Consider the following 21,355-nt stretch of genomic DNA (forward strand, 5'->3'; position numbering starts at 1 on the left):
TGCACATGTGGTTTTATTTTACTCAAAAAATATAATCTCATTAACCTCACCGGGCCTGAAAGGGGGAAATATTTCTCCTATGCTACAAGTGCAACTGAGCTGTTTTCCTACATAGTGCTTTTGTTTGATTGCAGGGCTGATTTCGTTGCTCACTTGTATGCCTTGGAATGTGTGGTGAGAAATTCTGATGAGTGATACCAATCTCTCTGTGCTTTGAGCCAACCTTCAAGCTGCCCTGCTCCTTGCTGCACTTTGAAATGCCACTATTGTGTGCAGGATTTCATCCAGCCTCAGACTGGATCTCCTTGCCCCAATAGCTGAGGCTCTTGCTGTAGAAAATAAAGCAACATGAGCACCTCTGTCACATGTTTGCTCTTTCAGCTTTCTCTACTGAGTGAAAAGCATGCAGTGTTCTCACTGGCATCCTGCTTTGGTGATGCCTATGGGTGATGTTCACAAGCAGCAGCCGAAAGAGTTGCTCATATCCCTTTGTATTTCTGCTCCTCTTTCTACCCCCAGCTCAGTACTTCTGGAAAAGGGCAGGGATTCAAATGAAAACTGCAAATTTGTTTTACTTTGTGTTGGAATGCTACAGGAAGTTGGTCAGGAGGCTGAACCCCAGATAGACAATTTAACCTTCAGAGCTCATTTGCAAGAGAAACAAATATCTGGACACACTGGCTGGTCTGGAACTTGCTAGGAGCTGAGAGAGATCCATGCTACCAGCTGAGACGTGTTTGAGGATATTTAGGGTGTGCTGATGTGAAAGATTGGGGCTGTGCCAAGGTAATTGCTTTTTTGCCTGATTCTTTTTCATTTATCAGTGTTTTTCAACATCTGTATCATTAACACAAAAAATGAGATCCAGTGCACCCTCAGCAAGTCTGCTGATGACATCAAGATGAGTGGTGCAGGTGGCATAACAGAAAGAATGGATGGCATCCAGAGGGACTTGGAAAGTCTGGAGAAGTGGGTCCTGATGAGGCTCAACAAGGCCAAGAGAAAGGTGTTGCATTTGTTTGGGGCAATCCCATATATGTGTACAGACTGGGAGAAGAGCTCACTGAGAGCAGCCCAGTAGAGAAAGGCCTGGGGGTCCTTGTGGACAAAAAGCTCGACATGAGCCATCAGTGGGCACTTACAGCCCAAAAGGCCAACAGCATCCTGGGCTGCATCAGCTGATGGGTAGGGGAAGGCCCTGGTACTGCTGCTTGGAGCTGTGGGTGCCCATCCCTGGAGGTCCAAGGCTGTGGATGGGGACCTGGGCAGCGTGAGCCGGTGGATGGCAGCCAGCCCATGGCAGGGAGTTGAGACAGGATGGGCTTTAAGATCCCTTCCAAATCAAGCTATTCTCTGATTTTATTATTTTATTACTTCTTCTTAAGCAATTTTCCTTTGTAAGCATGTAGATCCATCTGCTGCTCCTAGAATAAGCAGAGTGAAGGTCTTGAAGACATCAGAGTCCTTTCATTTTGAGAGTTATCCCCCTCTAATTCAAAACCCCCACTAACGTGAACTGGTAACAAAAAGGGTCCTTCCCAGTTGAAGGCATTATTTCCATAACAAGACAAGGAGAAAGCAGCAGAGAGATGTTCATTTGTGTCTTACAATTCATAGCAGACATTGCGATAGTTACACTCTGAGAGGGGGGAAATATCTAAGGATGCCCTTCTTCCTTGTGGCTGGCATTGTTCTTAGCAGGTGAGTTCTTCCTAGTTGTGGCCGAACTCCGTATGAATTATATCCTCCACGCTAAATGTCAAGATTCAAAAGATTAGGTAATTATCAGTACAATCACTCTTTATACTGCTTATACTTCCTGTACAGCATGGCAGAAACCGAAACTAAGCAAAACCCACAGCAATCCCAAAGGTTTCAGGTTGCCCAGAGGAGCTGTTGGGTGCACCATCCCTGGAGGTTCCCAAGGTCAGGTTGGAGGGGGCCCTGGGCAGTTTGATCAGGTGCAGGGCCACCAGCCCACTGTACGGAGTGGGGCAGGAGGGCTGCAATATCCCTTCCAACCTAAACCGTTCTGTGATACCGTGGTTCTATGATTTGATAAAGGGAACTGCATTGTTGCACGACACCAGATTTAGACACTTAAAATGCTGGTTTTGGTCCTGACTCTGCAATCCATTCTTGGGTTTGATCTTAAGATCACCTGGACTGAATTATTCCTCCTCCCACTTTGGCGTATTCAAGGCTGTAACCTCTTCACTACTACATTTGGGAGCTCCACTGACAAGAAGCTGCTGCCCAGCATCCTATGACTGCTCGTCTGAAATTTTAATTCACCATTTCCCTCCCCAGACCTTTGATAGCAAACCATGTGCAAGACTGCTGAGTAGGATTGAGTGCCTGTAGCCAGACCAGTAGGCAGCTGAACCCCAGCAGAGAATTCTGGGGGGCAGGAGACATAGTAATGCCAAAAGGTAGAGACTGGGATGACTGTTTGATGTGGGACTGCAAGGACTGAGGAGATTTATGACCAATAGACACAGAAGTGATGAGAGTGGTGTAGGAAATGACAGTGAGGCTGTTAATTTGAGTGAGACTTTGGGGTGAAGTCTGTTTCCCAAGGAGGTGTCTTATTTTGAACTGGCTTATTTTTATAAATGTTTAATGCAATATGATTTCTTTGCTGGCACTGGGAGGGAAGTAATTGAGGAAAAGCACCAAAATTCCAGCCTAGCATACATGCTTCTTAGGATTCAGATATCTCCTTTATTGTGCATGTCAAAAACAAGAATGCAAATAGTGAACTTGAAAAATTTGTGAACTTTGAATAGCATCTATTTGATGTAGAGAAAAAAAAACAAAAACAACAGCAAACAGAACTGTTCCGATAATGACATAAATTAGATTTTTTTGGCAAGGACTGCTGTAAATGATAATGGCAGAAGCATGATATGCATATTCCGACTGTTACACATGACATATTACCAAATAACTTACTTTGCACGGGGTAATGGGGAGACTGAATTCTCTGGGTAGGGCAGAATGAAGAATTAATGCTGACTGATGTGCAAAGTCTTTCTAATGGCTGAGACGTGGCCTTCATCTTTCGTTGTTTTTCTGTTCTGTGCATATGGTTTCTTTACAGTACTGCTGAAATGGCTCTGTTGCTCAGCAACAGCAAGCTGAAATAGCACCAGTCAGAGAAAATCTGCTGATTTACACTGGTCATAAAGCGTGTCTTCTTACCAGAGTGCAGATTTTGACAGAAGAGTGAAAGCCAGCCCTTGCCTTTGACCTCTTGTATTCATGGTACCAGCTGGGGAGATGTCAGTCTAGACAAGGAAAGCTAGACTTTACCCTGAGTGTTCGACAGATGGAGTGCTGCATCCTCTGGGCAGAGCAGGACCTACTCTGACACCACTCTGGAGAGTCAGTGGCTTCTTTAGGATTGAGTTCTGACCTTCTGGGCTCAAGGAGGTTTTCAGCCCTGGCTGTAGGTCTGCAGGCACAACACTGTGCCTTTGGGCTGGTCTTAGACAGGAGCAGGCTTGGCTCTTGTGCATACTGAATGTTACTATTGCAGCCAAATGCCATAAGTGTAATGAACAGAAGTTAGAAGTTTCCTAAATATCTACACCCCTGCCCTGATTACATAATTTTACTTCTCTACTTTTCTTAGCTATTTATGTAATTTAAGAGAGAGCCTCACTTTGGAAACACAGAATCATAGGGTCTGGAAGGGACCTCTGGAGATCACTGAGTCCAACTCCTGTCACTAATGCAGGTTTCCTGGAATAGATTTCACAGGGAAGTATCCAGGTGGGGTTTTGAGTATCTCCAGGGAAGGAGATAGAAGCTCTATGGAAGACATTAGAGACAATAAATACAGATAAACTTATACCAAACTCAAATAATTGAGTGTTTGTTTTTAAAAAAATAATTCCATGTGGTATTATGTGGTTATTTACCAGTTAAAATACAGTAAATAACACATTTTACAAGCGGTCTCTGGAATGTCAAACATACAGAAAAACTGTCAAATACACGAAAATGCAAAGGTTCATCAGAAAATGCTGCCAAAAATTAATCCCAAATACTTTTCTCTTGGATCTTTTTGGTGCTCAAAAAAAGGCGTTTTTTTTTCCAACCTCAAAAGTCAGCAGTAATGTGAATTGTAAGCTACTTTTTTTTTAATCTCTGCCTCAAGAGGAACAGGAGTGACATTATGATCAGTGGTTGACAACCCTGCCTTTGGCAGGGGAGTTGGATCCAGGTGAACTTTAAGGTCCCTTCCAACCCAAACCATTCTGTGATTCTATGATTGAAGTGTGTAGGCTAATGCCAACTGAATGACCTAAGCATGGTGGAAAATATTTGTGGTGAAAATGTCAGAATCTGGCCTGTATTCTCTAATTGGTATCTTTGCTGCCAATTATTGCCACAGGTCTATGTTCGAAACTAGCTGTGCATCTCTTGGAGGTCTGATTAATCAATCTCATTATGAATGATCCGGTGTGCTGGTAGAAGTTACCATGTTGGGTAACACCTACTGCCTTTTATAAAGGCCTTCCATCAAGATAAGGTAAAACTGAATGCTCTTATTCCCCCAACTGCCTCGCATGACATCATTACTTGCAGTTGATTACATCAATTCAGAGGCTGAGAAAATCAGGTCAAGTTAGTTCTGCTTGTGGTTGGGCTGAACAGAGCCATTTCATTTTTCATAGAGAAGGGGTAACAGTGGCTTTGCTGTTGTCCCCTCCTTTGTTAACCCATGACCAAATTTGAGAATTAAGTGAAATACTGATATAAACATAAAATCATTACACTTATCGTTATAGAAAAATGTTCTTTTTACTGGCATCTACATTCTTGGCCTTCAATTTTCTGTGCAACAGGGTAGGACTGAAACATTTTTTTTCATGAACTGCTGTAATCTAGTACAAACTAGAACATCTCAAATCTGAGGCTTATAGGCAATCTCTACTTTCCCATTATTTTCACTTTCACCACAAGACTTGCAAGTATTAGCAACGCTGCTTGCAATTCTTCTGTGCCCATCATGTGTGTGATGATTATTAATTCACACCTTTCTCCACTGGCTTGAAGATTCTCCAGGAAGATTTCTTCATCACCTAATTCCTACTTAACAAATGGTACTCTTTTTTCCAGTTCTCTGCCTCTATGAAGCTTTCTAAGGTGAATCCTATTGCTGTAAGCTGGTGTTAGCCTTTAAATAGTACTCCTAATAAAGAACTGAGATATGCTCTGCTCTTTATTACTTTACATGATTGCAGTGACTCAGATTTCACAAATAGAATTTTCTTTGCCACCTCTAAGTCATTTCCCCACTGTTTAAAACTCAAATGTCTTTTCAGGCATACGTGCTTTTGAGTTGTGACAGGTTGGTCTTGGGAAAGATCCTTCCAGCACAGCACTTTTCTATCTAATTAGGATAGAACAAAAAACTGTGATGGAAAAAGTCTCTCTGTTCAAAGATGATGGGGTTTTCGGGGTTTTTGGTCTTTTTACTTTACAGCACATAAATATTTATTTGTTTGTTTGTTTGTTTGTTTGTTTCTTTTTAGGTGGGAACCTTTTGCTCCTGCCTTACAATCTGTGAAGGATCTCTCCTATTAGGTCTTTATACATCACAGCAAGACATGTGATGTTTCTTCATCCTCAGATAATATGCTCGATTGGCTTCTGGATAGGTGACTTTGGAGAGTGGAAGCTTATAGATGGCTGAGTGGTTTGTGGTCATTAACAGAAAGGTCAGCGCGGATAAGCAGAAAGACCAGGTTCCTGGTGGCACCCCGAACTGTACAGAAAAACACAAAACACATTTTACTGTCTGTTTGTCTTTCATTTGGCCTCTCTGTCAGGAATAAGTTGGAATAAGTTTTTTCAAGGAAATCTTGGCTTTGCTTTGTTTGGAAGATTTCTGTGGCGATGTAGACTTTCTGAATGAGATTTTGATGTTGTTCACTGGCCTTTAGCATCTATTAGCTTTGGTGAGAAGGATGATTTCTCTGTGCACCTGCAGAGACTATGGATGGACCTAAGATAGGACCTAAGACTTTGGCTTCATCAGGGGAAAGTCATGCTTGACCAATCCGTGGCCTTCTATGATGGAATTTGGCATTGGTGGACAAGGGAAAGGCGACCGATGTCATTTACCTGGACTTGAGCAAGGCCTTTGACATGGTCCCCCACCACATCCTTATCTCCAAATTGGAGGGATGTGGATTTGATGGGTGGCCCACTCGATGGATAAGAAACTGGTTGAAAGGCCGCAGACAGAGGGTGGTCATCAATGGCTCTGTGTCCAGGTGGAGGCCGGTAACAAGCGGCGTCCCTCAGGGGTCTGTCTTGGGACCGGTGCTCTTTGACGTCTTTATCAATGACATCGATGGCAGAATTGAGTGCACCCTCAGCAAGTTTGCTGATGGCACCAAGCTGAGGGGTGCGGTTGATACGGTGGAAGGAAGGGATGCCATTCAGAGGGACCTCAACAGACTTGAGAGGTGGGCCCGGGTGAACCTGATGAGGTTCAACACAGCAAAGTGCAAGGTTTTGCACTTGGGCCAGAGGAATCCCAGGCATCCATACAGACTGGAAGGAGCGGTCCTTCAGAGCAGCCCTGAAGAGAAGGACCTGGGGGTCTTGATAGATGAAAAGCTTAATATGAGCCAGCTGTGTGCTCCTGCAGCTCGGAAAGCAAATGGGATCCTGGGCTCCATCAGCAGAGGGGTGGCCAGCAGGGACAGGGAGGTGATTGTCCCTCTCTGCTCTGCTCTTGTGAGGCCCCATCTGCAGTGCTGTGTCCAGGTCTGGAGCCCCCAGTGCAAGAAAGACAGAGAGCTGTTGGAGAGGGTCCAGAGGAGAGCCACAAAGATGATCAGGGGACTGGAGCACCTCCCCTACAAAGACAGGCTGAGGGAGCTGGGCTTGTTCAGCCTGGAGAAAAGAAGGCTGCGGGGTGACTTCATTGCAGCCTTTCAGTACCTAAAGGGAGCCTACACACAGGAGGGGAGTCAACTCTTTGAAAGGGTAGATAACAGCAGGACAAGGGGAAATGATTTTAAGTTGAAGGAGGGAAGATTTAGGTTGGATGTCAGGAGGAAGTTCTGTACAGAGAGAGAGTGGTAAGGTGCTGGAACAGCTGCCCAGAGAGGCTGTGGATGCTCCAAACCTGGAGGTGTTCAAGACCAGGTTGGATGGGGCCCTGGGCAGCCTGGGCTGGTATTAAATGTGATGGTTGGTGGCTCTGCCTATGGCAAGGGGATTGGAGCTTCATGATCCTTGAGGTCCCTTCCAACCTGGGCCATTCTGTGATTCTGTGATTCTATGAAGATAGGAATGGACACAGAAATGTTCATTTACCTTAACCCTGTGCTGTTGTACTGACTGACTTTTTGTACTTGGCCAAAGGAACTAGACTGAATTTAAAGTTTTTTTACACATGTGGACAAATCTTTTCTCAACTACTTCAGGCAGAAAGTATGGCCTGTGGAAGATCACACAAGCTTCTAGGAAGAAAAATCGTAAATTTAAGTGGGAACACCATCCCCTGGGCAGCCCGTGATTCCTCATTCAGATCTGTTCTGCCTTCAGTTAAATTGCTTTTTGAATCTTCATGTTTCACCTCAGAAGTCAGGAAAATATAGTATGTGTTCAAACCTGTTTTTGGAAACGAGACCTTAGCTAATAAACTACTTACCACAGACAACATATTCGTCACCGTCGCTCCCAGATAGGCACTGAAGAGTGCTGTGAAAAAGAAAGATAATTTCAGATGAGTTTGGTTGCTCATAGCATGGAGGAGACCAGCAGGAAGAAACATCTCCCACGCTGCCTTGGGTAGCTCAACCATTGCTTATGAAAATGCCTGGGAAGACCTCTCTTAAAAATCTTTCCTTTGCAGGATGCCCTCCAACCTCCTGTGGAAAGGGCAAAACAAAGAAGATGTGGAGTGATAAAAAGTGTGAATATGGAAATAGAATCTTCTGAAACATGCACTGACATGGAAATAGGTTGATGGATGGAGTTAAATGGGAAAATAACCCTTCCATTTCTCCTGCCTCCAGGGCTAGAAGGTGGGTCAATGAGATACAAAGCTAAATCTTTTTTATATGCACACTGAATGAGCAATAGTTTAACTCCCAGCTCACTGTGATATTGAAATTTCATACTGAATTGCCTTATAAATAATTCTTCAATCATTTTGTGTTGCTTAGCTCATGCCTCTGGTATCCATTTCAGTAGATTGGGAAAATTATGCTGCCTAATTCCAGATGCAGACTGATCTTGAGCTCCAGTTTTCTTAGTGTACACAATTAGTCTCGAAATGAAGCATCTGATTTCAAAGATGTTAGTTAATCTACTGATTGCTTCTTTTGTTTTGAACACAGCTTTTAGCTGCAAGTCAACACACTGTTTTTATCTTGTCAGGGTGCGTTTGAGCAACAGCTCTAACATCCACCTCCACCGTGTGTCTGTCTAGCCCATGTCTGCTCAAAAGTGGCTATCTGGCTTCAGCCCACCTCCTGTACCAGTGCATCTTGTCTTGTTTCAAAAGGAAGTTATGTTAGTAATGAAAATCCATAGGAAACATACCACAGGTAATTGCCAGCAAATGTGTCTGCCAGGTGAATGCGTAGAACATGCCTCCAATGGCAATGCATGAGAGGGAGCTGTTGTAGCTCCATAAACCAGAGTAGATGGTGCTAAAAGGTGTTGCTAAGCTCAGTGCTGAAAAAAAAAGAAAAAAAAAAAGAAAAAAAAGTCAAAAATATATCATTCCTTAGCCAAAAAACTGAGAAGTAGCCCAAACTCTGTTTTTGGGGGGCTCAAGCCTGCATGTCTATGCTGAATTCCTGTTTGTTGCCATGTTGTGACAGTCCAAGACTAAAGACTCTTCAGACTAATGTAATCGCTGTGGATTTTCCCTGGTGCTGCTGAGCTGAATTTGGCCTTAGAGTTGCAGCAGAAGATATATTAGTCAGCGAGCGTACATTTAAACTCTGAATGAGTCCCTAAGGCCTGCACAGTCAGACTTGTGGCAATGACTTTTATTAAGCTGCTCCTAAAAACATCAGGATATATCCAGAAATGAAGTATTTCAGGATAGAAAGCCATTTCAGCCAAAAGAGCATTACTTTCTTCTGAAGATTTCTACCGTCGTAAAATGGGGTAAGAGAATGTGGAAGTCAATCAAAAGAATTCTTAAAACAGAAGAGCTCGTTTTTTTTTCAAGCAATCTTTCTCCAGTGGAAAACACATTTGCAACTATAAACGTTCCAGCCACTCTGCTTCCTCTTTTATTCTCTGTGCTTCTGTATATACCTGTGGATCAAATAAAGTCCTTACCTGCCAACATCCCCACTGCTGATCCGATTGCTGCATGCAGACAGATGAGTGGAGATGAGATAAATAAAGCAAGCAGGAAAATTCCCCCAGTCCAGGGATTATCACAGCCATAAACCTGGCCCACCCCAATTGGAATGGATTGCAGCAGCTGTGTGAATGAAAAAGAAAAAGAAAGACATTTTTTTTAATCCCCTTTGTTGCTTTGTTTTCCAAAAACAAACAAACAAACAACAACAAAAAAACAACAACCAACATCAAAACCAAGCCCAATCTAGTTTTAGATGGTCGCTTTCAAACTAGTTTGGCTGAGTGGTAGAAATTCTATTTGTTTCAGGAGGTCTTGTGAAAATAATGGCTTGGATGGGAAGAAAAGGATGGACCATTCCCAAAGGAGTGGATGTGCCCCTGCTTTGGACAGGAGTGAAGAACCCAGATTGGTTGCAGATATAGAGATGGTTTAGAGAAAATTTCCTTCAAAGTGCTCTGTTCCATCAACGTGGAATGGTTCATTTATAGTACCCATAAAATTATGTGTCATGGTAAAGGTTCTTTTGGAAATGCAACCTGTGTGGTTTGCTATTTAGTGCCAATTAACTTCCTTAATCACTCCCTGGGAACCCTTTAAAATAGTCCACTGAGCCTTAGGGGAAAGTGCTTACTCTTCTGTCTGCTGTTTACTGTGCTATGCAGCAGAATAAAATGCTTCTTTGGAAAGGTCCCACTTGATTATTAACTAAAAAAAGTTTGTAACAATTTTAGTAACATATGCTTTATCATTTCTTCTCAGAAAGACTGCTTTCTGATGCATTTTTAAAAGTACTCTGAGTGGAAAACTAAAAATGTCTTATGAGTTAATTGAGCCTTAGTATAACCCTTGCTATGAAGTGGTCATCAGTATATGCATAGTAATGGATCAATAAGTTGCAGACAGTCTCTGAAGATTATAGTCTAAATATTTAGATTCAACTGTAAACAAATGATACTACATCCCCAAAAATTCTCTTCTCGTTTTCAGGATATTAGAAATATCAGTTCCTGGAGTAAGCCCTTACGTATTGGATAAGAGCTATTTTGTAAGTGCAGTTTTGCGTTGCCAGGCCATATTACAGTGATGCAAAGGGGGATAATATGGTTCCATAATGCTTTTAATGGAGAAAGCTGTTTAGGGCATTCTACCATTGACATGTCAGCGTCTGTCCAGGTGATGTTTGGTGTTGTTGTTGCAGGCTGAATGACGGTTGTAGGGAAGAAGAGGTTATGGGGTCCTGATGCAGCCAGATAGAGGGTCAAGGCCAAGTTGAAAGGCAAGGTGAAAACAGGCAGATCCCACTTAGAGAAGACTGAACCTAAAGCGCTGGTGAAAACAGGGCTGAAAGAAGAACAAAATGGTCTCACTAGGAGATCAGCAAATTCTCTGCCCTCCACAGGTCACTTAGCAATGTACAGATTCCTGCTGTGCTCTGCAATATGATACGTGGTGAATTTGGTGAACCTGAGGGAACTAGGGTCCTCTGGTCCTCCACTGGTGTGTGGAGTTATTCCCCAGCTCAGTAGCTGTGTTTAATTTTTTATTTAATTTTTATTGTCTTAAATACCTGATATGGATTCTGTAGAGGGTACTAATGCCAAATCTAACTGACCTGGAAAGAAGGCTGTGTGCCTTTGTTCAACCTTATGGATTGGGTCCATCAGGAGGCAGATATCAGAGGCATACTTGTTAAGGTGAGTATAACACTACATAAACTTCTGGCAGATGGATGATATGTGGGATCTAGGAATCCAATGTGGGATGTCTGGGAACCAAAGACCAGCTTTCAATATTTTCAATATCCAAACACCTGGCAGACTATGGTGCCACAAACACCTGGCAGACTATGGTGCCATATATATCAGTAAAGTATTATTAGCTGTTTGTTTTCATAAGCATCAAATATCATGTCTTGAGACCACTGAGCAGCCTTTGTGCCTGGTGAGGTAAATTTTCATGGCACTTTTATACGGTGTGTAAAATATAAATAGATGAAATACTTATGGTTGATGATGGCAGGGAATCATAGAATCATAGAATCATAGAATCATAGAATCATAGAATCATAGAATGGCCTGGGTTGAAAGGGACCACAACGATCATCCAGTTTCACCTGAGACAAGAATGAACTGATGCATCACAGCAAGTGGCTAACATTTAGGGCACTGAATTACGTAGGACCTGCCATCAATTTTCCTTTTACTTGTTTGATTTATTTATGATTATGGGAGTACTGTATTTGTTTGAAAGTATAAATCATAATCCAAGATTTAGAAGCACGTACATGCCAGTCATGTTTCTTTTTCCTTGTAGACTGCATAGCACATAAAAACACAATGGCTCAACCATTCCTTCAGTTAGGAAACTCTGGGGTTGGAGTAAGAAGCAGAGATGTCACACTTACCATGTCACTGACACCAGTGCTACCGGCAGTAGAAGCCACCAATGGTAGTCTCCCTTAGCAGAGAAGACTGCTATGAGCAATCCCACCAAGACCCCATTATAGCCATACAAGCCTACTGCTATGGCTGATCTGAAGAGAAAAAAACAAACAAACAAACAACAAACAACTGTCCTGAAATCTTTTCCCTGCAGGTGCTTCACCTGCATTATCCCTTCCTATCCCATATAACCAAGAATCTGTGATGCTGACCTGCCAAGGCTTGTGTACTGACCTTCAGTTTCACACTGAGCACACACTTGAGTCCTTTAAGCACCCCCTACTCTTTCCATAGTTCTATTCAGTGTCCTCACAGCTGTAGCTGGTGTCGTTGAGATCAGTCTAGCCCTAGCAGTTTTAACTAAGGATAAGTGCTCTTTTCATCCACGATTCTTACTTAACACATATGTGAAAGTCTAATGCAGTTTAACACATATGTGATAGTCTTACCTGTCCTGACCCAGAATAAGTGCTGTTAAGGTTGAGACAACTGTTCCTAAGCAGCCTGTGAGTGTCCACCATGGGTTCTGCACCAGGAAACCAGCGACTACGATCAAACCACTGAGGGGATTATTGACAAACATCACCTGGGATATCCCACGCAGCACCCAGTCAACAAACTGGATCATGATGGGCTTATCTGGAAGAGATCAAATTAAGCGCACAGATGAGGCTGATTTGGGATAGGTTATTTATTTTTAAACTCATAAACAGTTTTGGCAGAGTGACTTTGACAGCATGACCGAAGCAATGAATCAACAAGACTCTAAAAGCTGACTGAGAATTAGTATGGTCTGTACTGAAGTCTTGCATCTGTAAAGCTGAGACGAACAGTGTGGTTGCCAGAGTCCTGTGCTGAAGAGTTCCCCGGACCAGCTTCATATACACTAGCTAATTTATGATGTCTGTGCCTCAGATGGCAAACTGTATGTGTAGCCAATTGCTGATTTATTATGGAGACCAAAGACACTCACCTATGTGTAATTTGGCTTCACAGACAGAAATGGATCAGCTGGTAGGGGAGGGAATGTTCTGAAGAACGGCAGGGCACAGAATAACCATCCTAGGCTGTGTTCTGTGGGACTACATTCATTTTGTCCATGGCATGCCAGGAGGTAAATGTCACCTCAGCCATCCTCAAGATTTAAGCAGCATGTGGCTCTCTGCACAAAGCTGCATTTTTCCCACAGAACAGAAATAATTCAGGACAGATATCATTTCTGTTCTGCTCCAACTTGAATCCTGTTACTGAGAAGTTAGTTATTACTCTTTTAATATAATTCTTCTTTGGAATGCCTCAATTAGTTATGGTGAAATAATAGCTTTACCTTTCAGCCAGGCACCAAATTCCTTCATGTCTCCTGTGATGTACCCAACAGCTCTGCAGACTCTCTTTCCACCTTTACTTATCTGACTTTGCTTTCTTGGCTTTCTTTCTCCCTTGGTTTCTATCTTGACATCAACACTGTTTTCCATGGTGAGGATTTGAGCCTTTGGTAGAATTCAAGGAAAAACAAACAACATGCAATTCATTGCAATGACTCTTACTGGTGTCTGCTTATTGTTTTCTCTACATGTTATTGCTCAAATAGAATCATAGAATGGCTTGGGCTGGAAGGAACCTCAAGGATCATGAAGCTCCAACCCCCCTGCCAGAGGCAGGGCCACCAACCTCCACATTTAATACCAGACCAGGCTGCCCAGGGCCCCATCCAACCTGGCCTTGAACACCTCCAGGGATGCGGCATCCACAGCCTCTCTGGTCAGCTGTTCCAGCACCTCACCACTCTCCTGGTAAAGAATTTTTTTTTTTCTGGAGCTGAAAGAGGAAAATCCTTGGTCTGACTACCTGATTCCCAGGTTTCCTTGAGCACATTCTCTCTTCATGCTCTCTTGGGGCTTTCCAGGCATTCATACCGCCATGTATTTGAACGCCCAAAGGAACCACTGGCCATTATGTCAGTGTTATTTCACCTGATCTTAACACTCTGATCAACTGTATCACATTTTTTTTTCAGAAATCAAGCAATTCTAATTGAAAGGGTGACTTCAAGCAGAGCAGGGTGGCATTAACAGACACTGGCTTCACACAAGTTGAAGTTCACCTCAAAACCCAACTTGTTAAGAGTTTCTATCACACTTAAGAAACTGCTTCAATTATTCAATTTCCCCTGTTACTCAATCAGTTTGAGTCTATGCATCAGCCATCACTAACAGGTATCTAACATTAGGTTTATGGGTTTCTATGTAGTCTTCTATTGTGGTCAGGTCAGATGTTCTCATCAGTATGGGCTTAGTTTGAAGGATCTTACATAAACAAGCAGTTTTCTGCTCCACTGAAATTAAATTGTAGCTGTTGTGTCTTCTGAACCGAGCACTGGTTTACAACGTTAAAGGCCATATTGAGAGTGCTTGCTCTTCATTTTGCCTTATCTTGGTGCTGCCCTCTCTCTGCCTCCTACCCAGTCAATGTTAGGTGTCCTGCACTGCCACTGTTCTTCAGCATAACATGAGACAGGTGACCATAATCTGTATTAAGAAAACATCTGGGAGTAACAAAATGCCTCTTATTAAATGTTGTATACACTATATCAAGTCCTAAATAATAAAGGGAGGACTTTATGCCAAAGAGGGGTGTTTAGGCCTGCAGGCATTGCTTGGAGCATGCTCAGGAGGGGGCAGATATGGGGTGCCATGTGGGAGACATGCCCTTTGGAATGGGAGATGTTGCAATATGCTTTGACACTTCACGCAGCTCTAGACAACTTCATTCAGGCACATGGCTCAGAAGCTTGCATCTAACTGTAAAAACTGCTTTTAAAAAAAATCTCATAACTAATTTGTTACTTGTTTTAAGGGCCAGTTCTCAACATGAACTCAGCAAGTTAAAAGCATCCAAACCTTGCCCTGGAGTGTGCTCAGTTATTTGAGGAGGAGTAGAACTAATTGTTGGTTGTCGTCTAGACAAAGAAGACAAAGATCATGGAATCATAGAATCACAGAATCATAGAATGGCCTGGGTTGAAAAGGACCAATCCCCTGCTTTGTGCAGTTGCCAACCACCAGTCTGTCCAAAGCCACATCCAGCCTGGCCTTGAATGCCTCCAGGGATGGGGCATCCACAGCCTCCTTGGGCAACCTGTTCCAGTGCCTCACCACCCTCCGTGTGATGAGATGAGATACACTGTTGAATAAATACAGAAACAGAGCTGTGTTGGTTCTCCTCGGTGAGTGCAAGAAGTAAAGAACTTTGGCTGTGAGTTAGTAGTTTAAGTAAGATGATACATGCACTTAAGTATTGCAGTTAGTGCTCAACTCACTTGCATCTTCAATAAAAGCCTTCTTGGCAGCTGGAGAAGAGAATCTGTATTTCAGAAATAGGGGTGAAAAACAAGTTAAAGCAGCCTCCTTTCTGGGCATTATGCTTGCAGATGGGTGGTGGATGTAGATCCTGGCCAGTTCCTTATTACTGCAGTATTACACATAACAGTGAACATTTTATTTCTTTGGGAAGTTCCCAACTAATTTAAGGATAAGACCAACATGAAACTAGCCGAAGGCAGGACCAGGATGTAGAAGAATGTGGAATCTGCCTTTGGGTAGGACACAAGGGCAAGGAGCTTAGCTTGAGGAGGGAAAAATGAAAAAGATGAGAGCACTGCTAGGGACAATGTCTCAGTGCTGGAGGGCTTTTTCCTGGCTCAGTTATAATTCATTACCTTGATTCATTAACCTTCGCTTTTACCATATTTTATTCTGAAATAATGGAATAAGTGAATTGGATGCACTTTCACTTAAATCAAAATTTCCAGCCAAGATAAATGCTCTTCATTTGGTGAAAGTGCATTTACATTTTCAATTTAAAGAGTCTTTCTCTCTAGGTAACTTAGGCTGTCTCTGACACTAATTCGTAAAACCACATGCTATTATACTTTCAAAGAGATGCTCTGTGTCCATGTTTCCCTGCACCCTGAGTGAAGATATTTTTGCTGCGCAGAAATATGGAGATGCTCTCACATGTGGGATGTAATGTGCACAAGAAGTGCTGGAGCCACTCTCAAGTCCACTTGAACAGTGGAATTCTGTAGTGAGTGCCTGAATGGAGCTTCATTCCTTTCTCATTGTTACCCTGCAATATGTAATAACTGCATACGCCAAACCCATGTGAGATGCCAAGCCTTTTATTGTAGATTGGATATTAGAAGATTTACAGTAAGGGTGGAGAAGCAGTGGCACAGATTGTCCGTAGGTGTGGTGGATGCCCCTGATCCTGGAGACGTTCAAGGTCAGGCTGAGCACCTGATGGAGCTGTGGGCTCTCTGTAGCAGGGAGTTAGACTAGATGGCCTTTAAGGATCCCTTCCAACTCAAATTATACGTTTGGTAGTGATTGTGTCTCCAAGCCTAATCTTGGAGAAATACCCAATACCCAATACCCAAGTTGCACCAGGGTAAGTCTAGGTTGGATATCAGGAAAAACTTCTTTACAGAAAGGGTTGTTAAGCACTGGAATGGGCTCCCCAGGGAGGTGGTTCAGTCACCATGCCTGGATGTGTTTAAAAACTGTTAAATGTGGTGTTCAGGGACATAATTTAGCAGAGGGTTGTTTGAGTTAGGGTAGTATGGTTGAATTGTGGTTGGACTTGATGATCTTTAAGGTCTTTTCTAACCTGAGCAATTCTATAAATTCATTTGCTCCGGATTTTAATGGGCAGAAATTAAGTCAGCTCAATAAACTGGCATGGCAAAAACGCCAGATGAGCCACTTCCATTATTCTGGTCTGAATTTCATCTCTGATGAAGGCTGTGTCAAAGCCTTGCATATCTGTTCTTCCAGAATATTTTAAATCAGAATGCTTTGGATGTGATCATAGGCATCACCTGGTCAAATTAATGTTATTTTTTCCCTGCCTGTCAAGTACGTGTCTCCTAGGGGTGAGCTACTGGAGAGACATCACATAGACATCAGTCCAACTTTTCTATTACACAATACACGCTGCAGTGGAAGGATGTAATTATGAAACACCGGAGCACTTGCAGAGCAGCCCGGTGGTTAAGCCAGACACACACTTTGGGTCTTTGTGACACAATAGAGGTCCAGACCCTGAACCACACCCCAGATGCTGCATGGTGCTTGCCTCCTGTGTAATGGTTCAGCTGCCACTGAGTGTGGTGACAGGTATTTCTGTCCCGTGGAAACTCCTTTCTACCCAGAAACCCACAGTATGGAGGACGTAGCTACTCAGTCATCTTGAGAAAGTATGAAGTACCAGTGAGCCGCTTGGAAAATGGCAGCAGCAGAGGTAGAAGAGAACCTGTGGGTCTCTTCTAACAGCTTGTGAAATTATGTGAAGCGGTGGCTGCGCTGCTTGCTCATCCGAAAGCTCTGTGAGCACATTACCCTGCCATACGGAGTAGGTAATGGCAACTCTTTAAGAAAGGATAGAGGACAAATGGCATCTCATCCCAGAGTAATGGAGATGTTCAGGGAATTTTAGGACAGAGATGTCTGAATTTTAATTTAAGGTGAAAAGTGTCCCCGCTGATGGGGATTGCAAGAAGGCTGCTCTACAGCAGGCCTTCTGAACTGCCATTCAAGTGGAGTTAATGTGTCACTTTCAGTCAAAGCACTCTTTTTCCTAGTGCACAAAGAAGGAAAATGGCAATAATTCTGAAAGGGCTATTCTATAGGTACAGAGTACTTGATTTGCCAAGGGGGGAGGATTTTTTGTTGTTGTTGTTATTCCTTTTTTTTAATTTCTTCAATCCATTTGTCTGTGGTGTGTAAAACACAGTGTTGGTGTGCAACAGCAAGTACTGATTTGTGGTCTGCTGTCAGCACAGAGTAACAATCAAAAGCTTTTTTTCCCCATAGTGTATTGTGCCAGGAGAGAGCTGTCTTTGGGGCACCGCTGCTTTCCTGCAATGATTACAGATTTTTGCTGCCTCCCCTTGCCTGGAGGTGCTGCCGGGTACAGATCTCACTGATGTCCTCACTGAGGATGTATATGTAAGCAAGAGTGAGAGTTCTGCAGCTATAAGTATCCAAATACTTTTGCATCAGCTGTTAAAGAAGCTGCTAAGAGCAGAAAAGTAAGATGTTTCTCTTGCACGAAAGTGAAATCATCACAGAGGCAGGAAGCCAACATATTGGGTTTCTTTGTCATCTTTTTGGAGTTAATAGATGTCCTGCAGCAAAACCCTGATGTTACACAACCTCATGTCTCCCTAAATCAATTTCTCTTCCACTTATGTACATTTCGACCACGCCATGCTGTACCTATGGCATCTCAGCAATGCCTCATTAAAGCTGCAGCATAGCAGACTCCATGCTGCTTGCACTCCTACAACATCTGGCCTGCAAGAAGGTATTTATTCACTTGCTGAAATTAAGGCAAGCCCTGGCATACAGTCATTATGTACATACATAGTAATAGCAGTGCTGTGCTTGCAGCTGGGAAAAGGGCTTTTATACAGCTAATTGTTCAGTACTCATAGGTGATAGTTATTCCCATCTTGGTGTCTGTGTTGCTAGGTGTTGGGTTTTATCTCTGAAAACGCAGCAAAGTTACCTAGGATTTCCTATTCTTTCTCAAATTTTCCCTTTCCCTGATAGAATTTCTCTACAAAATCAAGGGGATTGAAAGTACTGCTGGAATTTGTTTGTCCAAGGAATTGCTGCCACACAATTACAGCCATTGTATCTTGCATTCTCCACATTTTTGCTGTGAAGTGTGCGGGCAGCCAGCTCAGTGTGTGCAGCAAGTTTTTAGAGGAATTCCTGCATCCAAGCACAATAGGAGGAAAGGGCCAGATCCTCAGCAACCCAGATTCTTACATAAAGTCTGTAACATTAACAGGGTTTTAGTAAAGCTGGTAAGTGTTGTGATATATATATGTGAACACACGCATGCATGAGCATACACCCCAAAACAGAGAGATTATAATGCACTTGGCCCTGACTGAAAAAAAAAATTAGCTCAGGTTTTTCTACAGAACATAGATTGCAAAACATTAGTTCAAAAGGAAGCTCATCCCTCAGATTCAAATACTCATTAAGCCCATTCCCAATTCAATTTTCAGAGATCTGTCTCTGGGACAGAGAAATCCAGAGATGCTATCACATTGACCACGTACTATTACTATCTGGGCATTTTTCATTTTGTAGGAGAGAAAGGCAGTGAAAGGAGGTGTTAAAAGAGTCCTAGCTTTTTTTTTTTTTTTGCTTTTTTTTTTCTCTTCCTCAATGTTCAGCCAACTGTGCTAAGAAGTCCTAATAAATCCTCAGCCTGCTAGAAAATTGTCAATAATTGAAATTCCTGTGACATTCCCTAATCTCTGTGTCTCTCTTGAGTCTCAGCTGCTCTCACTGAGGACTTTTAAAAGCTCTTTGTTTCATGTTTTGGGGAGGAAGACCTGGATAAGTTGGTCACTAAGCCATTAACAGGGAGCATCTTTTTGGCTGTGCATTAAAAGGAAGGAACAACATGCTCTTACCTTTTGGATGACCTCGGGGACAGCTGTCTCTTTGCTGGCTATTAAGGAAAGCAGGGCTAAGAGTGGAGAAAAGAAAATGCCCCACCAGTTTATATAGGCTAGCATGGCTCCTGTTCTGATATTACTAATTAGTTGTTCTCTCCTCCCACTTTGTGAGCTCCAAACAAATGTCAAGAAGGTTCCTTCTTGAATTCCCCACCTTTCCTCTTGCTCTGTCCTTGGTCTCTTGCCAAAAGCCTCTCCAAATGTCCTCTTCCCTGCTGCTTTTTTTGTTGTTTTTGAACTAAGTCTCCTTTAACTCTGTCCTTTCTCCTCCAAAATTAAGAGGGACTCCAAACTTCCAAGCAGACTCTAAGTATACCTATACTGGACCTCTCCAATGTTAATCTCTGTTCCCAGGACGTCTCAGCATCCTTCCATCTTTCCCTCCTTCCTAAAATGTTGGTTCTACGGTGGTGAGGAAACTCGATTGCAGACGTGTTGATGTTCCTGCTGTGAAGGTTTTAGAGCTACCACAATAACATGCAGCCTGTTGGATTCAGCTGTTTCTGGGCAGTTTTTGGAGCCACTATTCTGTTAACATACTGGAATGGAAGACTTGGTTCCGCTGTTCTGCTGTTTAATTTTTTTTTTTTTTTTTTACCAGTTATTTGAGGAACCTTTTTTTTTTTTTTCCCCTTCTGCATTTTTAACATTGCCTCCCTAGCCTGCTGGAGGAATCCGGACTATCAGAAGTGTGGCATATTTGAGAGTTTTATAAGACTGTGAAATATCTGTGAAAGGCAGAGATGAAGCTGGAGAGGGGAGTTTTGAAAGAGTGAATAATAAGAGAAACAGCAGCAAAAAATCTTGTGAACTTAAGGAACCTGTCAGGCTAATTTAAACTGCAGCTACATTTACTTTAGGACTCTAAAAGAGTGATGGCTTAGAGAAGCAACCTTGCAACTTCATCTGACTGCCAGAGTAATGAGTTGTTGAATAAGAACCCTTCTAGCTTTATGACTTTGCTCCCAGCTCAGTGGAAATAGAGCGTATGTTCCACGAATGAAGTGATGTTGTTTGCATTGTGTAATTCCCAGGATGCATCTCTTTTGATGGAGATGTTTTTAACAGGAGACTGGATTCTCTTTTTCCCCTAGTGAGCAGGGTTTCTGACGATGGCTGTTGGTTTAATGCTGCTGCATGAGCAAGTGTTTCTCTGATCTGACAGGCACCAGTCAGATGCTGCCAGTCACTGACTTCATATCCAGCAGAAAAAGTAGCACGAGGAAAGGAGGGGTTGCAGAGGAAGATGCTCTGCTCCACTTCAGTACATTTATTCGTTTCTCCTTGGGCTGCCTTTGCTTTCTGTCTTGTAAGATGCAACTCCAAAGAAGAGAAATGCAATGGATAACTCGCATGGGACATCCCCATATGAGGTATGGTGGGCTTGAATTTTAGACTTCACGTTTTTCATGTCCTCCAAGAGACAAGATTCAGGCTGCTGTGTCCAATTCTGGAGCTTCAAAGAAGTTGATGTGGGATGCAGGTGTGGGATGGATATCTTGGAGTAAAGCTTTTTTTAATCAGTGAGTTGGTTAATAAATAACAAGATCACATTTTTGCTGATATCTGTGTAGGAATGAAGTCCCTGGCACAGCCTGCTTGGTTAACTGCAGGCAGAAGAGCCATGAGATTCATGACTTGTGATAGGGTCATTGGACTGTAGACACAACCAGCTATGGGGAAGGCTTAACTGCTGCAGCGTCTGCGTTAGGAAATCTATGTTTCCATCCATTATCTTCTGAAAAGGACTGGGCTCATTACTAGCAGGCTGAGTGCAGGAGTCACTTGCAGGAAGGCCTGCCTGCAACTCTGTGCCCAGGCACTGCCTAAGGGTGGGACTGGTGCAGAAGAATGGGAATGTTGGAAAACGTTGTACCTGTGCCAAGTTAGGTGCCAACCTGCCAACCTAAATACTTGATGAAGTATGTCTGCTCCGATCTTTTGGGATTTGGGCTTCAAGGGAAGACTGGAAGAGGCCATTCCTTGAAAAGGCTCTGAGAAGTCCTCCTGGACTGA

General features: G+C 42.9%; 1 protein-coding gene across 2 annotated transcripts; it reads right to left on the reverse strand.

The window, feature by feature from the left end:
- Window positions 1-1,330: 1,330 nt before the first annotated feature.
- On the reverse strand, window positions 1,331-19,440 carry LOC100546531 (urea transporter 2). Of its 2 annotated transcripts, none has more exons than XM_085213560.1 (9): window positions 19,295-19,440; window positions 13,127-13,289; window positions 12,249-12,438; window positions 11,763-11,891; window positions 10,507-10,699; window positions 9,331-9,478; window positions 8,578-8,712; window positions 7,682-7,731; window positions 1,331-1,752 (listed from the first exon to the last, which is right to left on the reverse strand). In XM_085213560.1, exons 1-9 carry the CDS (start codon window positions 19,397-19,399, stop codon window positions 1,633-1,635), a joined length of 1,233 nt encoding a protein of 410 aa, XP_085069686.1. In that variant the 5' UTR covers window positions 19,400-19,440; the 3' UTR covers window positions 1,331-1,632. The 2 variants fall into 2 exon arrangements, with proteins under 2 accessions (XP_085069686.1, XP_085069685.1); XM_085213559.1 differs by lacking the exon at window positions 1,331-1,752 and adding an exon at window positions 2,702-5,779.
- Between the last annotated feature and the right edge of the window lie 1,915 nt (window positions 19,441-21,355).

This window comes from Meleagris gallopavo, chromosome Z (assembly GCF_905368555.1).
Source record: "Meleagris gallopavo chromosome Z, MGAL_WU_HG_1.1, whole genome shotgun sequence".
NCBI lineage: Eukaryota > Metazoa > Chordata > Aves > Galliformes > Phasianidae > Meleagris > Meleagris gallopavo.